Below are 24,694 nucleotides of genomic sequence, written 5' to 3'. Positions count from 1 at the left end.
ACCACAGCCCAACCCTGACTAACCCACCTCTAGACCATGTCCCCAAGCACAACATCTACATACCTTTTACATCCCTGCAGGGATGGTGACTCCATCACCTCCCTGGGCAGCTCCTTCTCTTTGGCAGGGCAGTATGAGAAGTTGAAAAGTCCTTGACTACTTGGAAACAACTAAAGTATCAGTGTGTTATCAACATTATTCTTGTCCTAAATCCCAAACACAGCACTACACCAGCTGCTAGGAAGAAAGTTAACTCTATCCCTGCCAAAACCAGGGCAACAACTAACCCTATCAATTACATACATGATTTCCCACTTTATACCTACTAGGTGTGTTTTTTCAGACATGTCTACCAGAGCTTTTATAAAGGTGTGTTTGATAAATTGCAGCTTCACTGCCTTTTCCTGTCTGCTTGCTGCTGATTTAACACCTCCTGGATTGCTTTTCCACAGGCTCTACAGGAGGAGATTAACGTTTCCGGTAGTAAAATAAAAGTGAGTTACCTGAGCAGCCGTACAGCTGGCTACAAATCAGTCCTGAGGATCAGCATGACCCACCCCACCATCCCCTTCAACCTCATGAAAGTCCACCTCATGGTGGCCGTCGAGGGACGTCTCTTCAGAAAGTGGTTTGCAGCTGCCCCAGACCTGTCCTATTATTTCATCTGGGATAAGACAGACGTCTACAGCCAGAAGGTGTATGGGCTCTCAGAAGCCTTTGGTAAGTGATCCTGGGGCTTTTGTCTCTTTTCAGAAGCATCTACGGGCATCTAAGTGGATCGGTACGGTCCACATGAAATGGTCCCTGCTGGGCCAATGTTGTTTCCTTGGAGAGGATCAGGCCCCGCTGTTCAGACAGCACACATTTCCCCAACGGATAAATACTTATCTGTTCTCTGGCTTGTGGCCCAGCATGTACATCCTGAGCAGCTACCATCATACTCATACAGAAGAAACTGAGACTAGAGACATTTGGCTACCTCTCACCTATGGCCAAAATCTGTCAGGGCAAGAAATCCCTAGAACTGAGCCCTGATCTCCACTCCTCCTTGTACCTGACCATCAGGATGGCTCTACCCATTCAAGAATGCCATCCCAAACTGGGGCATGATGGTCTTCTCTCTTGCACCTTGCACATTCCCTTACATCTGCTTACTATGTCAGAAGCTACAAGGCAGAGAATAGGAAGGCTCTGCATGCTCAGCATGCCACATCCCCAGCATCAAACACCCACTCACAGAGTAGAAACTGAAGTCCTTGCTGGGACAGGAAGCCATGCTGTGGATGTATGCAGAGACACACTTCATTCCTCCTCCTGTGGACATCTCAGACCTCACCCAGCAATCGCTGTGTGATGGTGCTGGAGGGAAGAGCGTACTCTGCGTGTACAATGAACAGAGGTGATGCAGCTCTGTTGTGATTGCTTCTCATCTGATCAACAGCCAGAGGACATTCTGTTACAGGTCTTCAATAGAGTCTAGTCTAGACTTTTCAGGCTGCCAAGGAAATATGATACCAGCAAAATGGGAGAGATCCCAAATTAGCAATTAGAGCTGCTGTTGACAGAAGGGTGGTTCGATGATGCTTCATAGCACAACTGAAGATAAATCTCTTTAGAGGAGTTGTAGGGCACCTTGACTCCTAGGAGGAGGAAAGGTGCCTTCCTCTCACTCAGGCTCAGTTGTTTTGAGCAGACTGGATGATACACCCTGCTGATGTTTATCCTTGTAGCATGTCCTGAAAGGCTATGTTTACATGCTCTTTAAGATGCTAAATCAGCAGTGGGTTCTGGAAAGCTCCAAGGGACCGCAAAGATCATCTAGTTCCAACCCCTTTCCACTAGAGGGACACCCTCCACTGGATCAGTTTGTCCAAAGCCTCATCCAATCTGGCCTTAAGCACCTCCAGGATAGCGGCTTCCACAAACTCTCTGGGCAGCCTGTTCCTCCTCTGATATTGTCTGATTCTGCAAAAGCTTATATTTGATGAGGGATCCTGAGTTCACTCAGTGCTTAGCACTTTCAAGGAGGCTGGGAAACTTGTAAGAGCAGACCTTCATTTTTATGTAGTAGGAAAATGAGGTATGTAATTGCTTTCCATTTGTGTAGCACTTTCAGTTCTGGTCTGCTTCAGCAGTTAGGGCTGAAAAGATCTGGTAGGGCAGAAGAAAAGTAGACCAATGAAGCTGGTCCTGCTTCAACTGAAAAAATCATAAAGGAGTTATTATTCTGCCAAAATCAAGATTTTCCTTCTACTGACATCATTTTACTCTTAAGCAGCTCTGATGTGTTCAGAGGGGTTACTCCTGAAAGGGTCTGATTAAGGCAAGCAAACCCTGTTCACATTAACAAAAACCACAAGTCAACCTGGTCTAAGGCTGCTGTCTCTAAGGGACTTGCTGCCCCGTGCCTCATTTGTAAAGTCCTTAATTTCCAAGAAAGGCCATGATTTCAAGCATGTAGTCTTTGATCAAAACTAGTAGGTAGGATTTAAATGCTTTCATTTAGGACCCCAGTAGTGATTTACACTGTCGAATACCCATTGTTTTAAAATATGTTTTTAAAAGTGTGTTTTAAATATTTAGCACATTTGCCCAACATCTACAACTGCCTCAAACTTTTTAAATTCAGGATGGCCTTCAAAGAGAAAAATATTAAGACTCTGCATGACGATGATGACATTCTAAATTAAATTGGCAGTTGCCTGTAGAAATGCTCTTACCCCTGGCTCAATTGAAACTGTGTGTGCTGACTATGCATTCATGGGTTACTAATCTGGAGGGTCTTCTGTTTCTCTCTTGTTCATAGTGTCAGTAGGTTATGAGTATGAATCCTGTCCTGACTTGATCCTTTGGGAGAAGAGGACAGCTGTGCTTCAGGGTTATGAAATTGATGCTTCCAAACTTGGAGGATGGTCCCTGGACAAACACCATGCCCTCAACATACAAAGTGGTAGGTAGACTGTAACACATAACAGAGTAATAATGAAGTGTTGTAAGGACCGTTTGCTTGTTATCATGAAGAATTCAAGAAAAGGAAAGAAATCTGACCAACATATGCACTCTTTCATGTATTTTAGTAACAAATCATTTCTAGTAACTTACATTTAGAAGTAATGTGGTGTGTCTAAATCCAAAAGAAGCTGGCCACTGTAAAGTAGTTGGATGTCAGCATGTCTAACTTCATAATATCTTAAAAGAAGGGGGATTAACAAAGGACATATTCCTAAAATAACAAAGGAGACTCTCTTGAGAATGGACCTCCCACTGGCTGTAAATCCATCAATACACATCCTCCAATGTGCAAGTGTACTTGGAGAAATGAGAAACTTTGTGGGTCATAAAGGAGAATGGAAGGTGCTGAGTCTTTGAAGGTGTCTCAAGACTGCAGCAGGGAGGCTTGAAAGCTGATCAGAACATGTTCAGGATATGGAAGGACTGTGTCCTTCTGGGTGATAGCACTTGGATGGCAGCAAACATCTAATTCATCCCACACCATTCTGAAAACACTACACTTCTAGGGAACATAAGCAGAGTTCCTCTAAAGCTTTACTGATGAAACATTTCTCAAGAGGATGCACCATGGTCTTCTTGTCCCTTATCTTTCCATGAGCTGTGTAATTTGGATTTTTACCCGGTAAGCTGCATTTTACAGGGCAAAGAGGGAAAGAAAAGGCAGGTGAAAATTCATGAGGTGCTGAAAAGTGTATTTCATTCAAAAGGAAAGACAGTCTTGATGTCCCTACCTTTTATCTGAAGGAAATTTTACAGGTCTATAAAAATACTTTGTTCAGATAAGGGGCTCCTCATTTGAAACCACCACAAAACGATACTATGAAAGATGATAAACCTCCTTAGAATCACAGAAACATAGAAACATTTAGGTTGGAAAAGACCTTTAAGTTCATCAAGTCCAACTATTTACCTAACACTGCCAAGTTCACCACTAAACCATGTCCTTGCTACTTGACAAATTCCCCAGCTGCCACCTTTCATTGACAGTTTCTGCTTCCTTTGGTCTCTCTTTAATTGCCTCATTACTGTTTTGTCTCTCTAGGCATCTTGCATAAAGGAAACGGGGAAAACCAATTTATTTCCCAGCAACCTCCTGTAATTGGAAGCATCATGGGTAATGGCCGCAGACGTAGCATTTCTTGTCCAAGCTGCAACGGCCTTGCAGATGGAAACAAACTCCTGGCTCCTGTTGCCCTGACATGTGGGTCTGATGGAAGTCTTTATGTTGGAGATTTCAACTACATCCGAAGGATCTTTCCCTCCGGCAATGTCACCAACATCCTGGAGCTGAGGTACACCAGGCTGAATGTGGCCATTTTAACTATGCCTTTAAGTTCTGCAGAGATGTTAGGTACCCAAATGGGAAATGAGCAAAACTCTTAAAAAATACAGTAAAATAAAGAAAAAAAAAAAAGAAAGCTGTCCATATTTGCCTCTTCTGCAACTCTGCTGACTTTGATTTACACCAGAGAAACACAAGCCTAACAAGTTCTTGTAGAATTGAATCACACACCAAAAATATTGACACATTTCTGTGCTGTTAAATCAAACTGTGTTGATGTTTCCCTTTCGGTGGTTAGAGATCAGCAGGAAATCTTGGAGTTACCAATCAGCCTCTGAGATAGATAACCTCAACTTGGAAGGACACAGCACTGATGGTGATATGTACAGGTTAATCAGGATAGACTATCGTTCAGAATTAAGACAAGATGATCAACTAACAAGTAACAGACTGATTTTATTTTGTGGGATAAACACATATAAGCTCCCCTTGGTTCCCAACTGAACAGCAGCATCAGGGTGAACATACAGATGGATCATCTGAAAGTATGTGAAGTGTTTCCATCTACCCCAGTTGACAAGAAAAATGTATTTGGAGAAATAGGAAGGATGGGGAGGGAATGCCCATTAAAAACAAGGAAGGGGAAAGAAGAGTATCAATCTGTCACAAGTTCTGAGGAAATTAAACGGATTGTGACTGAATCAAAGTTTCAAACTGACCTCACTGGGGAGATTTTTCCTGTCTAAAATTTCCACAACAAACACAATTACCCACACCAAAGCACCAGGGCCTGATTCTGAACTCTGTGACCAGACAAGGCTCACTCCAGGAAAATTAATAGAGTTAAACCAGTGTTTGTGAGTGAGCTGCTCTGCTTGAAGGACCTGAGAGGTCGGGACGATCTTAGCATGGCATGAAGGTTCACATTCCCATTTACCTCTCAAGGTTTGGTCTGAAAGTCAGGATCTTCCATAAAGCAAAAACCTCCCTGCTCTATTCAGATTTGATGTCCTGGCTGCCTAGAATAGAATTAAGGCTCCATTTCTGCAAACACTTCCATGTGGAAGCTTACCAGAAAGCTTGCTAGAGAGCAGTATCCCCCCCACAGCATTGCTTTGTATTCCCATTTGCTCCACAAGGCCAATAAAATAGCTGATCACCAGCAAGATCCCGTCAGTCCCTCATTTACAAACATGCCTTTGACCTTGCTGAAGGTCTTGTCATGCAGAACCATCGTCGTAGTCCATGGTGTTTGAGGAAAATATCTGTTTGAGAAAAGCCAGGTTGGTGTGCTCACAGGGCGACACGGAAATTGGGAGGGAGCCTTGCAAAAGGAGATGTTTCATAGCCTGTGTGTGGAAGTCACCTTAAAGAGCATTCAGGAAGGTTGCATATCAAGCACACAACAGAACGTTTCAGAACGGGGGACATGAAGGTTCAAGGGACAAACAAGAAGGAAGGATTATGACACCAACCACCTCATTTTAAATCATAGCAGCTCGGTACATGTTCTTTTCAACTGTTCTGCATCTTTTTAACTTTCTTATGACCAAGAATTGATAAGAAAAAACTAAGTAACATTCTAATGGTGATAACATCCAACCAGACTTCCATGCCATTACACCATGTAAGGTGTACACCAGGGAGACCTGGTAGCAGCCCTCCAGTACAGCTTAGAGTCCCATCCCAAGGGGTTGAGCTACCTTTTGAGTAAATAAGCAAGAACCTGATTCTTCTCATTCTGTTATGGGATATATGAGAACATAATATCTCTCATGTTTGTAAGGAGGGAAGCTGGGATAAATCTTCAGACCTGGTCCACATTAAAGAATGTAATATTCTTCCAGTGCCAGAAAGTTAACAGCCAAAGGTGAGATTTCCAGAAAGGCCTAGGTGATTTGGGGCCCAAATCCCACTGCAACCGAGTGGGATTAATATCTCATTCCCAGAAGTACAATTTTGAAAAACCCAATCCCTGTTTCATTGTCAGTGGAAATACCAGATCCAGCGGAGGTTTTGCAGAGTATTTCCTGATTGGAAAAGAGAAAATTGGAAGCCTTGACAGAGTGGCCTTGCTGGCTTTTGTGTAGAGCCACAGAGTTAAATTTACTCCAAAGTTAAATCTGCTGGAACGATTGCTGCTTCATCTGTGCAAACACTTAGGTTACTGGTTCTAATAAACATTTCTTCACTCTGGTGTGCTATAAAGTGAGTGAGTTCAGATGCAGGCTGACTGAAAGCTATGGAGGAAAGCAATTGCTTTTGGACTAAATGGAGTTTGCTTGTGTCTTCTCAAATCAGCAGCCCCTCGGAGATTAACACCCGCACTTATTTGGCTTTTGGTTTTTGTTGGGAGGAGGGGAGCGTCCTTTGAGCATAGCGTTCTGTTGCGGAGAGGAAAGCAAATGCATTGTGGGTCACATATAACTGCAGCTGGGTATGTAACTACACCCATGACAAATGTCCAGCTCGGCATAATTTCAATCCGTGGGCTAGAGTTCTCGAGGTTGCAGCACTGAACTGCCACCCATAACTGTGCAACTGTGAAGTTACCTTTGTAAATCACAAGGTATTGCTTTGACGGGGAGTGGGGAAAAAAAATCCTGTAAAGATATCTGCATCTACATATATTTAGCTCAGTACCGCTCTGAATGATAAAGTCTGCCTGGTCCTATCTCTTAAATAAGCGAGTAACTCCAAGCAGGTGAGATCACACTTCCTTTGTGATATGCAGCGGTACATAAGTGAGCTCGCTGCCAAGTAATATCCAATATAAAATATATCAGTGTCATTCCAGCTAAGTCTTTATTTATTATTGCATTGTATGATACAGTTACTGTCAAGTTTTCAATCTGCTAATAATGCATCGAACTGAGCTTCTAACACCTCATTCTTTCTTCTATTCCCTGCTTTCCTGTCTTCTGTCAGAAATAAAGATTTCAGACATAGGTAAGCCAACCAGTGGAGAATTCTTCTGCCGCTCCCTGTCTTGTTGCATGTTGTTACACAGTGAGCCACAAGTGCCATTTCCAGATGATTCAATAGCAAATGAAGCTGGTGTGATTAAAACTGGCGTAGGCAATCAGTCATCAGAACTGGGAGCAATTAATCATGGAGCGGAGTCGCGCAGAATTCTGCATGAGCTGCTGTAGCTGTAGGCAGGGGAGGTATAGACACAAGAAGCAGGGCAACAACAGGAGAAGGGTGGAAGGAACAGAGGGTGGGAAATAACCAAGAAACCATTGGGACACGGGTCACTGGAATAGCTGTGGGGGTGGAAATAATTCTCATATGGTGAAATGTCTCCCTGTTGAGTTCAGGGAATGTAACAGGGATAATGAAGGGTGAGGTGTCCCCCCAACATCACCCACCTAGGTTTTGTAACCCTCTGCCAGTCTGAGCTTTTCACAGAGAGCCTTTGCATCGTGTGAAAGTATGTCAGGCTCAGGGAGGAGGCAGTGGCGACTCAGAACCTTAGCCAGGAAACCGCAGTAAAAGAAGAGAGAGAGTAATGACAAGAGAACAAGATGAAAAAGAGACTTCTAAATTGGAGCTTTGTCACTAAGAATATTTGTCATTTGGGTTCACTGGAGTTTCAGTGAGTTTGATGCAATCAGTTGCATTCTGGAAGATGTCAACCTCCTGTCACTCTCTGTGTTTGCAAGGACTTCTCTGGCTCTGACGAGTTTCCCGTCTTTCTCCCTGGTTGCTTTCTAAATTAGATGCTTAGACTGTGGAGCTGGGATTTTCTCTTGGTTTTGGTTTGGTTTTCTTTTTTGCATTTGGGATTTGGGATTTTTCTTGCTATATGCTTTTTATTTACTGTTCCTTTGACTTCATAGAGGCTTTGCAAACCCAGAAATGCGATGGAGTAGGAACTGATTTTTTGTCTTCTTGCCAGAACGTTAATGAAGGGCTGAGCTTCTACAGCATAATGGACTGGCCCAAAGCATCTATTAGCAGGGCTGGGGGGGTTGGTACACAAGGTCTCTGCACTGACTGTCTTCATCAGGCTGAGTTCCAGCCCCCGAGCTCCTCTTTCATATCATTTGAAGCCAATAGAAAAACTCATTTCTATTTGGAAAAGCCAGGTTGTATCCTTAATGCCCTAGAAATACACAACTGCTAAAGTGCACCTGCTTTGACAGCAAAGGGCGGCAGCTGAATGCCTGTTACAAGACAAGTTTTTATATATGAAGGCAATATCTGAGTGAAGATATATGGACTGGCCACAAATGCTGCAGATGCCACCAGAGCCTTACAAATTTGGCAGGGCTCCAGCCTCTAGGCAATTCCTAAAATCTAAGAAATGAAATGAAAGAAAGCCAAGGGGTGCCTGCTTCAATGAAGTCCAAAGGGTACCGGTGAGGGAGGAAGGAGGTGAAGAGCTCTGGATCAAATATTCCCATCTGTGACTACACCTGTGTGAGTTAGCACCTGTTCTGTATCATTTGCCATTATATTTCTTGTTAGGAAGCATCTTTGTTCCTGAGCCACAGGGATTTGAATGGGTGTTCTCTTAGCTAAAGCACTAATGCTTTGAGTTCAAGAAAGTCCTAAGATTGACACCATTGAAAGGCAACAATGGCAAAGGGTGATATCCACAAAACTGAATCTTAGTGTTTTGGAGAATCTGTATTCCATAAGGAAATGCTTCCTAAATTCAGAAGAAAGGATTTGCCCCCATTACATGGTCTGTGGTGGGCTTGATTTCCAGAGGTTCTGGAGCTACCAAGAGTCTTCACTCTACAGCACAGCATGGAAAGCCAAGCTCGAACACTGAACAGCCAAACTGGATGTGTGTCAACATGGGGGATGTTAGCTAAGCCAAAAAGTGTCACCAAATTGTGATGCCTCCCAAGTTTCCATCCATCTGTTAGTCAGTAATAGATTAATAGGAGCTTCTTCCAGTATGTCTGTGTATGGATCTGTCTTGATGGGCTAGTGACTTTTTCCATTGCCACTGCATGGCAATAATATTTGCAGTTAAATATCATTATATTTTCTCTGCAGGAACAGTGAGGTGTTTCTGTCTTGTAAATAAGCAAAAATTGGCCCTACAAATGTATTCTTCCTTTCTTGTTTCCATTCATACCTTGGAGGGGGAAATCTACAATTAGTGGCAAAGAGAGGTATCTCAGAAAACTGCCCTAGGATCGCATCAAAAGTCCTTTGCAGTCCCTGGGTTGGCTATTGGCATTGCTATCAAGTTTTATTATCCAGCCTGTGACACTAGAAGAGCTTTGGGCATCACACACAAACTGAAAACACTAAAAGGCCAAGTGTAAATTCAGCTCGCTGCACTGTGTGGCCTCCTTATGTATTAATCTATTGAATGTCACCCAGGCAAAAAAAAAAAGACCAGTACCTCACACAAGCTATAATAAAACCCTCTGTTTGTGAGCTGCAGGGTGCTTAGCACGGAGCCATGGAAACACAGCCCCGCTGAACAAAAAACGCTTGGCCGCAGGAATTTGGCATTTCTTTAGTCACCAGCAAATGCCTGTAGCCAGCGAGGCTGAGAGGGAAAGAGGGCAGTTAGCACAGAAAGTTTTACAGAGGTGGTTTCGTGTCCTTAAACAGAGACATCAGATCCAAAGAAACCCCAGGGGTTTGTTCAGATTGGCAGTTACGGGTAACTAACTTTGGTGTTGTGACTGCTCCTGTCTGTTGACCACAGTGGGAGACAGAGCTGTGCTGGTGCCTTTAGCAGCAGTTGTCCTCTAGAAGCAGTGGTAGATGCCCTTGTGTTTGAGAAACTAAGGTGCAGCTGATCTTGTAAGATAAACATTGAAAACCAGTCAGATGAACCGTGCCCCAAACGATGCTATTTCTCTCCACTGCCTATAAAGGGAGTTGAGGCAGCAGGTTCAGATGTCAGCATCCACCTTGTAACTGCCTAAAGCTTGGTGAGATGAATCCCCTGGCTTTGAACAGGAGCCCATGACAAGGTGCAGTCTGCTGTGCCAACACATTATAGGTAACCTGCTGAAACGGGGACCACTTCCCTTTTCTCATCTTTAATCCTTAGGGACTGGCTTCCCACTCTGGGGCAGGAGGTTTCCTCCTCAGGCTGCTCCAAAACAGGGGCTTTGAGCCCAAGGGGATAATACCAGCCTTTGCCCAAAGCCTGGGTGTAAATTACAGCACTACAGAAGCAACTCACAGGAATAGCAGCTGTCTGTCTAGTCACCCAACTTTTTATCACTTTCCTTCCTATATGTGAGGAGTCATGGAAAGCATAAGCATTTCAAAATGGAGTTGGGTGTATCTGCAGAGCTCCCCAAAAGGTTCTGGCACTAACCTGTCCCAACAAGGAGAAGGGACAAAGGAAAGGGACAAGGGAGATGTATGGGACAACCTATATGCAACCCCAAACAACTAGGATCACTGCAGACTTGGTAGGTTTCCCTGTGCATTCCCAGTGCATCACTGTATCACAAGGATGCAAGGAAGCAAAATCACCTCCCTTCATCCTGCAGAACCACTGGTTATAAAATGTCCTCATTCGCAATGACTACACCGTCATGTACACCACTAACCAGCAAAGTGTCTGTTCTGGGCTAGGTACCAGTCCACCTCATCCCTGAAACTTTCATTTGTTCCTTCAGGGGTTTAAAATATCAAAAAAAAAAAAAAAAAAAAAAAAAGAAAAAAAAAAGAAAAGAAGGAAAGAGCTCAGGGTTTCTTCTAAAACACTTTAATAACGAAAGGAACGCTTTGAATGAGAAATCAGTTCCTCACCCACACCCCTTTTCTGGCAGTGGCATTACAGGGGATAAATATTCTTAAGACTACAAATACTGTAACTGATTAAGTATTCTGAATAGTAAAAAGTCCTGTCTTTTGTTTTGGTCTGTTATCTAACTGAGCAATGAGAGAGGATGAAAGGGAAAAAAATATAAAAATCTTCTCTGCTTCACCCCAGGCAGATTTATTCCAGTTGTTGTTCAGTTCAGTCCAATTTACCATGTGGATTTGCCTACCTATTGTGGCTTTAAATGAAAAGCAAAGCCTCAGTGTTCCCAGCTCCAGTGCTCATGCGTTATCACAGATGAAGGGAAGCAGTTTGGGGACTTTTATGTTACCAACATATGTTTATTTAGCATCTCTAATCCTGAAGGACCTCAAAGTGTTACAGGCAAGCTCCCATATACAATGCTATGCAATTCGTGCCAGGGCAGAGCGTGACACCTTCCCAGCACAGTGGCTGTAAACTCCAGCTTGACCATTTTTAGTAGTTTCCATCTTACCTTGCCTGCTCCAAAGCATCCCAGGGTAAATACTCCATTGCCTAAGCCATCCCCAGGGCCCTGCCACCCACAAAAGCCCTATGCATGGAGTAGGCTGTAGGAGATCATGATAAGCCATGCTTGCAAAAATAAGTCCAGCTGATAAAAATGAATCAACATTTCCTATTGCTCACACAGAGCCATGCAGCAGAAAAGATGTAGCTTGTGTTGGGGGTGCTCACACCATTAATAACATTAGACTCAGAAAGGTAATTGTACATCTTAGGGGTCTTAGGTGCAGGCTGGAGCGTAGGAAGTTCCACGTGAATTTAAGGAGGAATGTGTTCATTGTGAGGGTGATGGAGCCCTGGGACAGGCTGCCCAGAGAGGTTATGGAGTCTCCTTCTCTGGTGACATTCAAAACCCTCCTGAACATGTTGCTGTGATCAGTCCAGGTGATCCTGCTCTGGCAGGAGGGTTGGACTAGATGATCTTTTGAGGTCGCTTCCAACTCCTAACGCGCTGTGATTCTGTGATTTTCGCTGTCAGCTCCCCAGGTGAATCCAGACCCAAGAGACCTAGGATTATGAGTGTCCCATGGCTAGTTTAACCAAGTTAAGTTTCTACCTCTACCTCTTCCAAAGCACATTTGCTAGTAAAGGCACGTGTGCCTTTGTGGTATGCAGCAGTGGATTAGAAGAAGCAGTCAGAGCTAATTTTTTAATGATTGTGAACGTTGAAGTCAACTCAACTTTTTTGCAGTATCTACATTCAGGACTTCATGAATAAACTCCTCTTGGGTTACCAGCAGCTACTCAAGGTATTAGCTTAATATGACAGGCTTTTACTGAGTAATTTTAGGAAGCAGCATTCAGTCTCTCTGCTGGATGAATGTTTTGCTTTTGCCTGGTTCTCTGATCTGTGGTTAAAAGTAACCAGCATTTGTGTCAGTCTCCATTTTGCACAGGATCTGGGATTAGAAAAGAGTTCTAGGATGTCTCTTCCACAGAAGGTTGGCATCAATGATAATAAACCTCCAGACCAAGGCTGCAAAATCGAAAAATAAATTACAGTGATAGTGCTGGGATTGGGGAGCAGGAACCCCCAGTTCTGCCACTTTCTCCATCTTTGGGAAAGTATTTTTCCTCTGCCCATCTGCAAATGGCATGCTGTAAGACTCGGTGAAAGTTATCTGCACTTTCCAGGCAAAGATGCTAAAGAATTGCATAGTGCCATTAAAAACGTCCTGCTCTTGTCCACCTCTCATGCAAAACAGAGATTATGAACAGCTCAAAAGCTGACTGACATTCAGCTGGGCTTTGTTAGGACAGTCAGCGGAAAACGCAAGGCCCTGATCAAAATGGATGATGGATTCCCACAGGGAACTTCTTCCACCAGGGCTGAAGCCACTTGCTTAGTGTGAGTGACATGCAGGTAAATGAAATAATACCCTCCCAGCCTGCTGTCATTGGGAAGGAATACAGATGGAGACTGAACTGTCAGGCTGGAGCTGTCTTGAAGGTCAGAGCATTTTATTTAGCAAGAATCAGTGTCATTTGTGGAGATTAAATCTGTTCAGACTTTAATAGGATAAATCACAAGGGATATTCCAGAATAAATCAGAAAGGCGCTTTATTTCTTTCCCCAAAGTATTAAGTAATTTGAATAAAGAACCAACTTTCAGCTTTTTGAAGTAGAGAATAATTCAGTAGGTTTTATGTATCTGAAGAGGGGTTAATTTTCCTAACATAAAGGTTGAAGGAGAGAGGAAATTTCTTATTATGAGGGATAGAGTCAACTGTGATAGACACTCAAGTTTCTAACCAGCTTCTCCTGGAACAATTCCACCAAGTGCAAAATTGTGAGCTATGGCCTATGCATTTGTTACAAATTCTTGGGACCTGATGAGTTTGGACAGCTTGAACATGTTCTGGAGAAAAGTAGAGACTTTTTTAGACTTAGACTTGTTCTACTTCCCACTTAGCCTTTTTTAGAAGGAGAGAGACCTGTGTTTAGGCATTAAGTGTTAGAATTTTAATCTGTTGGTTTCAGGCTTAGAAGAGATGCAGCTCAATGCACACTAGTAGCAACACTTAATATTAATAAAAGAAGGCAATAGATTTAGTAACTGTATTAAATGATACATAGAACCCTTGAAACACAATTTTTTTAAAAAATTGTGTCAAAACTCATCTGGTTGGGTTTTTTTCTGTCCAGTCCCATGGAATGCTTTCCATAAACCAGATGCTTCAGTCTCGGGCTCATTTAGTGTTGTAGCTGTGGAGCTAAAAATGTCCTCTTTCTGTCTGCTCACCCTGTGCTCTCAGGCAGCCTTTCTCGTTTTCAAGGAAGCAGTGAGGGAACGGGGTTTAACTGATGTTCAGGTTCCTCAGCCCTCCTCCTAGTTCAAGTTTCACTTAGGGCAAAATGTGGCACTCCAAGGACAATTTTGTTTCTCTCTTCATTGGGGCCCAGCTGAATTCATTGCAGGACTTCCCCAGATCTCCCCGATGACAGGACTCTTAGGAGTCTCTGCTGGAGCAAAGATAAGCCTTGATGCGGTGATCTTGAAGAGTCTGTCTTCAAGTGCTTTATACTTGGGCGTCTGCTTTTGGGTTTTTGTATTGGTGTCTTTCTTGGGAGGGCAGATTTTTAATTTTATTTTTTTGCTTTGTTCTCTGCCTCTAGTGTACCGTGCTTCCCCCTCACCCTCTGGCACTGCACTAACACCGGTTTCAAGACTATGTCGATATTAAGTAAATTAAGCCAACTCAGGCACTGGGACTCAACCTATAGTAGTTCCTGGTATCATTTTGGCTTAGGCCAGCAAGTCATTTCCTTCAATAGCTGCCCTTCATGCCAGAGAGCACCTCGGGCACAGTGACTGGTAGCATATAGCTCAGGATCCTGTGCTGTAACACACCGTGTACTAACGTTGTCAAATGCAGCACCGCTTCACTTTCCCAGTCTGTCTGCCCTGCGCATTTTTATTCTCTAAAGTGCTTGCATTGCCTGTTGACTTAAGGAAACAAATCATCCAAAAAAATATAATAACATCATACCCTTGTTTTTCAGCCACAGCCCAGCTCATAAGTATTACTTGACCACAGATCCAATCACCGGCTCCATCTACCTCTCCGACACCAACAGCCGACGTATCTATAAAATCAAGTCAACCACATCAGTGAAAGACATTGTGAAGAATTCAGAGGTCTTGGCTGGAACTGGGGATCAGTGCCTCCCGTTTGATGATACCCGCTGCGGAGATGGAGGCAAAGGCACTGATGCTACCCTTACAAATCCCAGGGGTGAGACTGCTTCTTCTCCACGGGCTTTTTTAAAGGGTTGTTGGGTTTGGGTTTTTCTATTTTTTTAAAGGGGCTTGTTTAGTCGTGCTGGAGACTGTTCTCCTCTCCAGTTCAGAAAATGCCCATGGATTTTACACGCCTTCCCTAGTCAACCCACAAACACACCCTAAAGGCTTGCCTCTGGGAATAAGTGGGTATGTCTTACCCTCAGCCAGTTCTGGTTGTTCTTATGGAGTTGGTTGGGAGGAGTGCAAAACCAGAGGGATGCAGTGATGGGCACACATCCAAAGGGCAATCGAATAAATCCACCCATCAATTTTATATGCACTTAGCCACTACTCCTCCTTACCAAACAACAGTGTTTGGTCCTTCCCAATCTGGACTGGATTCACTTATGTTCAGTTCACTGACACTTTCTTGGCATTAAAAAATTTTGAAAGCTTTGTAAGCATTGTTATATATAAAATAGCAACAACACCAGCACACAGCTCAGAGATACATATATTGAGGTTTATGTATTGATGTTGCATATCATGGCATTCAGCTACAGTAGGGTGGATACATATTTCAATATGGGAATGGTGTAATTCAGTGTGATAATCAGGAACACCTGGTTCCTGATTATCTTACTTAAAAGTGGTAAAGGCACAGTCAAATCAGACTAAAAGCACCACAGCATTCATGTCTGTGAACTAAATTGTTCAAACTAGGTTTAGCCAAACATATGCAGTCCTATGCGTAGCCAAGACTTCAGTCTGGCAGTCTCAAGGTAACAAGTGCTGCATATGGAGGATGTCGCTCCTCCCAGCTGTCCACAGCTCCTTGGAAAATAAAAAACCAAACAACAACCACATGGAGGATATAGAAATGAGGTAGAAGACATTGTTGGCATACGCTTTTTGTGCAGTGTTTGTGAAGAGGGGTGAGAAGGATGCCCATGCAGGAATGCTTTTAGAAATGTGGCTTTTTTTGCCTGTTGTGTGTTAGCATTGCAAGGAGTTGTTTATAGAGTCGTGACTCTGTCATCAGTGTGGTGCAGGTTTCCTTTTTCCTTACACCTGGGAGTGGTAGCTCTCTCCCTACTCACCAGGGCAATTTCCAAGCCAATCCCAACCTCTTTGTAAAGCAAATGCTCAGCAAAACCTGGGGATCGTTTAACACATTATTTCACAAAGACCAGGCAAGATGAAGACAGCTGAGCTGCTGTTTCTCTCCTTGGCTCAACTTCTCAGGAATTTACTTTTTCGTGATGTAGAGATGACATAATTGTTACCGAAACCAAGAAACCCAAACTGATTTAGTGACCTTTTGTGTCAGATCTTTGGATTTTTTTTTTGGTTGTTACATGACAGCCAGTTCTTTCCTGGTAGGATGCAGAAAAATATACCTTGGGAGACCTTTTTTTTGCCAAAAAGCACTGAAAGCCAAACTGCTACCTTCGTAATATTCAAAGGGCCCAGCATGGTTTCCAGTCACTCCAGAGTCCCATGAGGTGACCATTATATTGGGATAAAGTATTGCCAGAGGCAAAGATACAGAAAGGCAACAGCTACCCGTGGTCAGGTTGCAGGGTAGAGATTGTTTCACTGAAATGAGAGGGCTGAGTGAAAAGAAAATTAAGTGACTTGGGCAGAGAGATTCAGACAGTCCAGCAGATGAGTCATGAGATCAGGGAATCCAGAAATCTATAATTCAATTCTCTGCACTACTTTGTGTGTTCAACCAGTGCAAAAACAAAAAAAATAAACCCTCAACTTTTGTTGGACTTCCATTCTGCCTTGTACAAGATGAGAGGAATGTTATTCACGTCCCTACATGGGTGGATGTTGCAAACTTTAGATGACTTATGTTTCTGCTTTGCTGTGGGAAACAGAGCTCTGGAGTTCAAAGCTTTCAGCACTGAAATCCTTCTTGTCGGCAATTCAACCTCTCAAGAGGCCATTCTTCCACCTCAATCATATAACGGCAAAGCACATGCATTCATTCCTCACAGCTCTGAAATTTCACAAAACAGAAGTAAATTGAGGGTGAAAGAAGAAATGACATGAAGTAAAAGGGCAACAAGAAAATAATAATCCAGAAAGTCCACACTGCCAGTGGAAAGTTCGTAAACGGTGTTCCCTGATCCAGTTCTAGCCTGAGTTGGCAAAGTCTGCTGAGACAGTGGCTTTGGCAGGTGTGACTCGCTCCCCATTCACCTCAATAAATGATTAAGAGTGAAAACTCACACTGATGGTGTTATGTCAGTATAGTTTATACCTTCACAGAAGTTCATCCTAGCAGAAAAATATGCAGAAAGTGCTCTTCCTTCATGTGGTTGCATTTCATAATGGTTCAAAATAAAAATTATGTATTGTACAGGTAACTGGTAGTCCTTGGGTCACCTGCTGCTTCCCTGTCTTGGCAGGGGAATAGATAAGTGAAAGATGAGAGGAAATTAGAGAATAATTTTGTAGCTATAGAGAAATCAGCTGGCCAGGGAAGGACTGGGAATGTTCAGTTCTTCAGCAATCACCACTCTTCATGGGACTCTACATTTTAAGGCCAAAGTGGTTTTTTTGGGTGGTTTGTTTTGTTTTGTTTTAATACAAGATAATTGCTTCATGAAAAGTAGAATTCATATATTTTAAGGGCATCTTTGCACTCGTTCAGAAATTGTAAGGAAACAAGGTCTTCTCTTCACTTTCATCATCTCTTAGTTCGCTAATATTTGCACTTTGCTGGAAAATACACAGGGAGTACAGTCCTGCCAGATGAAAAATGGAGAATCAGTCATTAGGTATCAACATACATGTTTGCATCAACCTTTAGTATCTTAGCACCTAGTCTAAATAAATTTTTTCAACTCAATGGAAAGAAATAGGTACCCTGAAAGTAATTTGTTCTATGTCAGCATATGTGTCCAAGATAGGATGAACCACATTTGGTTCTGGGAATGATGATCCTGGAGATGACAGACTGAAGGATGGGGTCCCCACCCCAGCTAACACCATTTAGAATGGTTCTCCACTTTCTGCATAGCAGCCTTTTCCCCACAATTTTGATCACTTCACTTCTCATGAGTTCAGAGTGGATAATTTCGTTGCATCGTAGAATGACAGGATGGTTTTGGTTGGAAGAAACCATTAAACACCATTTAGTTTCAACACACTGCCATGGCTACCCAAAGCCCCATCCAACCTGGCTTTGAACACTGCCAGTGATCCAGGGGCATCCACAGCTTCTCTGGGCACCCTGTGCCAAGGTCTCACCACCCTTGTCACAAAAAACCCAACCTTTCCTTATATGTTTGTATCTAAATCTACCCTATTTCAGTTCAAAACCATTATCTTTTGTCCTATCAATACATTTCTCTGAAATACCTTCTGGATAGAGGTTCTTTTCTGTCTCCATTGAAGGAGACAGAACAGATGAGGGGTGATCTTAGATGAGCTTAGAGAAGACATTAGGAGGGATAAAAACCACCCCATTAATTTGACCCTTCCTCCTTTGGCTTCTCTCATAACCATAGGCTATACAAATAGAGGACAGGTAAATCAACAGTTGTGACAGTGGTGGCAGTTGTTTGGTCAGGGTATTTATCACAGCTATTAGGAACCAGTCTGATACTTCCAATTCATTTGCCACAAAGCACAGCAAAGCTTTCAGATGCTAATGAATTTCAATATATCCTTGCAAATTAGAGTGTTACCACTCTCTAATTATCATCTGCTAATAACGATCCTCTTCTACAAGCAATCTAAAGAAAAATTAAAACTCCAGCTTGTCAGAGCATTTGTTTTCATGTGAGTACTCACCAGTGGTTCTCCTCAGTAAAATGTTGTGGCAGAGAAATTACCAAGGAGCCTGCAATTAAAAGAAATTGCAGTGACAAGTCTGACACAATAGCAAGAAGGTTTCAGAAGGGGCATGGGGGGAGGGGGCATCTCATTCATTCAGCACCACCAAAGCTATGCAAAAATGAAGTAATTAATTTGGGGACAGATTGCTTCCTTCACTGTGTCCTGCTGAATGTGTAAACAAAATCTCAGTTGTTCACCAAGTGTTCATGAGTTCAGCAGAAGAAGAAAATCAACCTTCCACAATCTGTTGCCATTTTTATTGTCAAATAATAATGTATGGACCACTACAGAAAAGACCAGAAACTGACTGAACAAAATATCCTGTCCGTCCATGTGGCCAGAAAAAAAACATAGGGAAAGGGGCAATGATAGAGTGGTCTAACACTGGTGCTAACACTCCAGACTCTAGTCACTGACATTTGGGGCACTTTCTGAAGAGGTTGCATCTGGACCTGAGCTTAGATGCCGTCATCTGTTGGTCTAGAAACCTCCCTGAACACCTAGTTTTGTTTCTCCATACATCCTGTGCTAATAATTTCCATGATTTGTTTAGCTACATCATGAAAAATTGTGGTGTTTTTGAGGCCAGAACACTGATTTCTGTTCTCTCTGTACCTTTCCTAATCCATTCCTGTTTTCTAGGTCCCTCCTTGAGTACTGCAGAGCACAAAGCTGATCTTTGCAGAAAACTTTTCACAGGAATTCCAAAATCTTTTATCCTGTGAGCTATTTTACAGCTTGTCATTGCATATGGGTAGTTAGGCTTACTCCTTCCCCTGTGAATTCCTCTGTACTTATTGACATTGATTTTCATCTGCCATTTTATCACTCAGTCATTCAGCATTGAGCCAGACAAGAAAGCTCCAAATTTGGATTCCTTTAGCACCTAGGGTTTTTTTTTTTACTTAAAAGAGTTTTTACCTCTTTTTTCTTTTTCTAAGTAGACCTACATGTGCAGTGCTATCACTTTTAGTGGCTCATCTTCTAGAAAAAACATAATGTGCCCCAGTAGCTATTTGCAGCATAACATCACCTTCTCACACTACAAGGTCCTGACATCTCAGGAAAACGTCATCGTGTCACCACTTTCTATTGGCACAACTCACTGGTGTGATGCATGTGGTGCCACAAGCCCTAGATCCTTATGGGGTGCTGGACTACCCAAGGGGATCCAGCACGTTTTCATAACGTGTGGATTTCATATCTCAGAGCTTAAAGTTTGGATCTACAATGCTACCTGGGTAGTGGCAACAGATGTTTTCTCTCAGTAGCTGTGAGATTGAACCTCGAGCTGTATGCAGAAAATCTTTAATTCCCTTATGTTCCTATGGAAACATGAGTGGAGCCTTCTGCCACAGCAAGCCAAGGCCTCTGGCTTTACATGCGTAACATGCGAATTACCCGTTTCTGTGCCCATTTGCAGGAGCCAGATCCCAGCATTGGACCTGTGCCATTGTCAGAAAGACAGAAAGGTCCAATCCAACCTCTACAGCCTGCTGCAAAGAAACTGTGAGGTGCTGCTTTCCCTCTCTGGAGAAGTCATCTGTCCAGAGACACTTTGTGGGAGAGTGGGTCTCCTTTTCATAATTAGATTTGAATTCTGAGACAATGAGCTGAAGTCAGGATGGGATTGGAGCAGTTGCTGTGTGAGGGGCACGTGCAAATGGGAATTCATGACTTTGGCATTTCCAAATGGGAATTTAGGGCTTTGAAAGACTGAAAATTCTGTTACCCTGCAGAACATCCTAGGAAATGCAAGGCAATTGAGATTGCTTAGCCTCTGTGAAAGAGGGATAAGCAGAGAAGTGCTCTGTGATAGGGACACATGCATATGCCATTGCCCTGGAGCAGGATGATAAGTGGTAAACTTTGATATCCCACTTCAACTTATTCGGGCATGCAAGCTCTTTGTCTAAGCTGGAATGAAAAATAAAGTTGTGCTCTATCAACTGATCAGAGCTGGCTGGAGAGCCAAAGTACTTACAGGTTATTATTACTGTAACTGGTTAATCAGAGCAGCCATCAGACCTCAGCACTGAACACCGTGAGCAACTGTCAGCACATGCTGCTGATAACTCCAATCCAATACATATGGAACTAGCTAAGAGAGAGAATTCTGCCTCATTTAAAATCACATTATCCAGCCTGCCACCCTTCACTGGCTTTTGGCCTGTCACACAGAGTAATGGACAGGTGCCCTGAGAAATACTCGTTGTGAACCTAAGAATGGGTAAGAGCCTCTTGTGTTTGACAAAAGCCAATTAAGATCAACTAGACCTTCTATCATGCCTCTTCCAAAAAAGCATGCCTGCCATATTGCCTAAAAAGCTCAACTGTATTCCTGGTTGTCAAGCAAACACCAACAAACACTAAAGAACTTGCTGTTTGGTAGGGAAAATAATTAGAGGAACGGTAACCTTCAACAGCAGGCACCAGTGAGAGGTGACATGTGCCAGTATCCTTCGTGATTCATTGAGCAGAGCACCAACTAGGACACAGTGCTGACAGATCTCATGGCAGGTGAAGACAACTTCCAGAGAGCCACGGATGCCAGTGAGGTGTTGATGCTCATACCGCCAGATCCCCTCACAGCTTTTGACAAAGCGCTAAGATACAATTGATGTGTTCATATTGTATAGCAGGAATTAATGGCCACCACTGCTGCAGCATCTCCCACAGCATTTAAATGTACAACAGACCTCTTCAAGGTCCTTGTTTCGTGGTCCCGTGAAGATCAGTCCTGTCTTGGCATGAATTAAACACAGGTACCGGAATGTAGGACTAGAAGCAATCTTGTGGGTCATTTAGTCCTGTCATCCATTATCTCAGCAATCCTGTCATATAATCTCCTCCAAAATTAATGAACTTCATCATAAACGCAGCAAGTAATTTTTTTTCCCTCTCTGCCCTAGAGGCTGTTCTGAAACCTCACTGATGGCCAGATACCCAATCCAGGTCAAAGTGATGCCCTTCAGACAGGGAGATGCTGCAAAGAACTAAGGAAAATCCTGGGTTTACCTCCTGGCAAAAATGTATAGCTCCCACTCAACTCAGTGGTCTGAAACAGCGGTTCCCTGACTCCTAAATGACTTTGAATCCACAGTTTGCAATCCTATCTGAATCCTGCCCCCCACACACACACACCTTGAACTGGGCTCAACCAAGAAGTTCATTCTTTGTCTCAAACACTGACTTAGTCCTGAGGTTTTCCTGCCATTGCTTGCAGGCTAGATTACTTTCTGTGGAGTTCTGTATGACCAAATACGTGTTTTTTCTGCGTATCATCCACGTCTATGGCTTCCAGCCCATGCAATAGCTACAGTGCTGGCTGAAGGTTATGATTTTAATTGCCAAAGCAATCAGGGGATTAGTCCTTGCTACATGAAAAATCTAACATTTCTGATCTGTGAGCTGCTGCATCTGTACTTCACAGCATAGCTCACAGTGGATGAAGACTGAGGGTAAATGTTTGAAACAAGGGGGTCTGGCTGTAAAACAGCATTTTGGAGAAACATAAGACCTGATCTCTTCTCAGAAACTTTTTCAAAAGCTTTCTATCTGAAACAGATTTTCCGTAGATTCTGTCACTGTGATGACAGCCAAAAAAAACATGATAGTGAGGACTCATCTCACTAATTTAATCCGTCTACAGTATAAATGTTTCCTTCGGAGATATTTGCTGTAGTCTCTTTTTATAGTCAAAGGGCAGAAAAAGGTGTTTCTAGCAGGATTCATATCAGCTCGCATGGGTATCTGCTTTAGGGTGATATGAATTGCACCCCAGAAGCAGATATTTCTCTCCACTGATTGGAAAAGCTCCAGATACTTGCTTGGATGCACAGTGCAGATGTCTGCTTCTTGCCAAGTGATTGCTTCCCTGCTAGCGATAGAGAGCAAGCAGGCAGATCCTAATATTCGCAGATTCATGTGTTCCAAGCAGAATTTTCACTTGCATAGAAAAGGGTGTTGCAGGCTTCTCCATTCTTTTCCTGCTCCTTTAGGTTCTTTTAGAGTCTTTAAGACACTCAAACATTATGCTGAGTAGCATTCTGCCACTGTAGTGTAGATGAGATGGATGATTCTATTAGTATCTGAGGAGTTATTTTTAATTTATACTAGCGTAAAAGAGAGGTGAATGGGGCCCTTAACTTCCTATTCCTGCCTTAGTCATGGACTTTCTCTGTGACCTTGTGAAAATTGCTTTATCTGTTATTTTCCTGATATATAAAATTAGGATGATCACAGTCACCGACCACTATGAGGTCTAATTATTAAATGTAAAGCACTATGAAATCCTCTGAAGGAAGGTATGGAGTATAGCTAGCCAGGGATAAAGAGGATTAAAGGAGTTTGTGCTAATATAACAAATGCTTGAGAAATGATGCTTAGGGGGGAGTGAAGTGGCACGTATCTGCAGGTGAGGGAAGGAGAATCTGCCATCTGCAACTGTTGTCAGCAGACCTCAAATCCACTGATGGGAGTACATCGACAAAGGAGGTTTGGACAATGAAATGAATCACCTAGCAGAGTTCAGAAACAGATTAAATACTATAAATTACTAGATTATGATAGATTAGTAGGATTATCCAAGAAAAAAAAAAAACAACCTTCCACATTTATCTATTTGATTGACCCAATGGATCATTCACATCCTCTTTCATCACCGTCTCTGAAAGATTCACCAGTGTAACACTTTCATGTGCATGGCTTAGTATTCATACTGTGAGCAGTAACACCATGTTTATGAACATGCAAGACCTGTAGCTATCAGAAAACCTTTTCCTTTTGGCAGTTCACAGAATGCCATGACCTTCTCCAGAAGTGAGCAGGGATTTCTAAGCTCCATCGCGTGCCAGTTGGAAGTGCTTTCCATGGAATGGTGCCAACTCAAGCTCCTGATAACCAGGACTCCACATGTCCCACTCTCATCTCATCCCTTTTGAATGCCATAAATATATTGTTCCCAACCAAACAGTGGTCTTAGTCTTTCATGAGTGTCAAACCAGATACTGTCTTCTATTCATCTCGCAATTATCAGGTTTACACTACTTCTCACTGTATTGCTTTTTCCCTCCTCAGGCATCACCGTGGACAAGTTTGGGCTGATTTACTTTGTAGATGGCACTATGATCAGGCGGATTGACCAGAATGGGATCATTTCAACTGTGCTGGGGTCCAATGACTTGACATCTGCTCGTCCTCTCAGCTGTGACTCTGTCATGGATATTTCTCAGGTAAGACAATATTTTGGTTGGATTTCTACAGAATAGAAGCCTATGCCTTCACTCTATCTGCATGCCTCCCTAGGTTTGACAGAGGTAAGGGCTGAAGGAGAATTACATCTCTACAAGAAGGACATTGAGGTCCTGGGCAACCAGGCTGGTGAAGGGGCTGGAGAGCAAACCTTACGAGGAGTGGCTGAGGAAACTGCAGGTGTTTAGTCTGGAGAAGGGGAGGCTGGGGGGAGACCTTATCACTGCCTGCAGTTACCTGAAATGGGGGTTTAGAGAGGTAGGTGATGGTCTCTTCAGCCAGGTGATAGGAGATAGGACAAGTGGAAAGGCACCAGGGCAGGGTCAGATCAGATGTTAGGAAAAAATTCTTCTCCAAAAGGGTTATCAGGCACTGGAATAGGCTGCTCAGGGAGGGGGTATTAAATACCTGGATGTATTTAAAAAACAGGTAAATGAAGTGCATAGGAATATGGTTTAGTAGAGGATAGGTATGGTTGGACTTGATGATCTCAAAGGTCTTTTCCAACCTAGTAATTCTGTCATTCTGTATTTTATCATATGAAAATGACTGGGGCAAAAATAAAGGTCTTACAAAGACTGAAGAAAAGACCTAACCTACTTAACTCAGAGATCTCTGAGGAGAGCTGGGGAGAGAGATTTTAAAGATAGAATCATTTTGGTTGGAAAAGACCCTTAAGATCATTGAGTCCAACCATTAACCCAGCACTGCAATGGCCACTGCTAGACCATGTCCCTAAGCACCACATCTATGTGTCTTTAAAAA

General features: G+C 42.9%; 1 protein-coding gene across 3 annotated transcripts in view; it reads left to right on the top strand.

Moving 5' to 3' along the window:
* The window catches only part of TENM4 (teneurin transmembrane protein 4), a gene marked incomplete at its 3' end in the record, with an annotated part of 366,880 nt that overhangs the window by 296,670 nt on the left and 45,516 nt on the right, over positions 1-24,694 (top strand). For 2 of the 3 annotated variants that reach the window (XM_084264045.1, XM_084264043.1), the window contains 6 exons: positions 453-720; positions 2,807-2,950; positions 4,055-4,304; positions 7,223-7,243; positions 14,602-14,834; positions 23,756-23,910. In XM_084264045.1, coding sequence (XP_084120171.1) covers positions 453-720; positions 2,807-2,950; positions 4,055-4,304; positions 7,223-7,243; positions 14,602-14,834; positions 23,756-23,910 — 1,071 coding nt within the window. The remainder of the gene's footprint in view (positions 1-452; positions 721-2,806; positions 2,951-4,054; positions 4,305-7,222; positions 7,244-14,601; positions 14,835-23,755; positions 23,911-24,694) is intronic. The other variant, XM_084264044.1, reaches the window with a different exon arrangement.

The sequence above is a fragment of the Gallinula chloropus genome, assembly GCF_964237585.1.
Source record: "Gallinula chloropus genome assembly, chromosome: 1".
Classification (NCBI taxonomy): domain Eukaryota; kingdom Metazoa; phylum Chordata; class Aves; order Gruiformes; family Rallidae; genus Gallinula; species Gallinula chloropus.
Note: the sequence above shows the minus strand (reverse complement) of the source record. Positions and strands in the feature narration are given on the sequence as shown.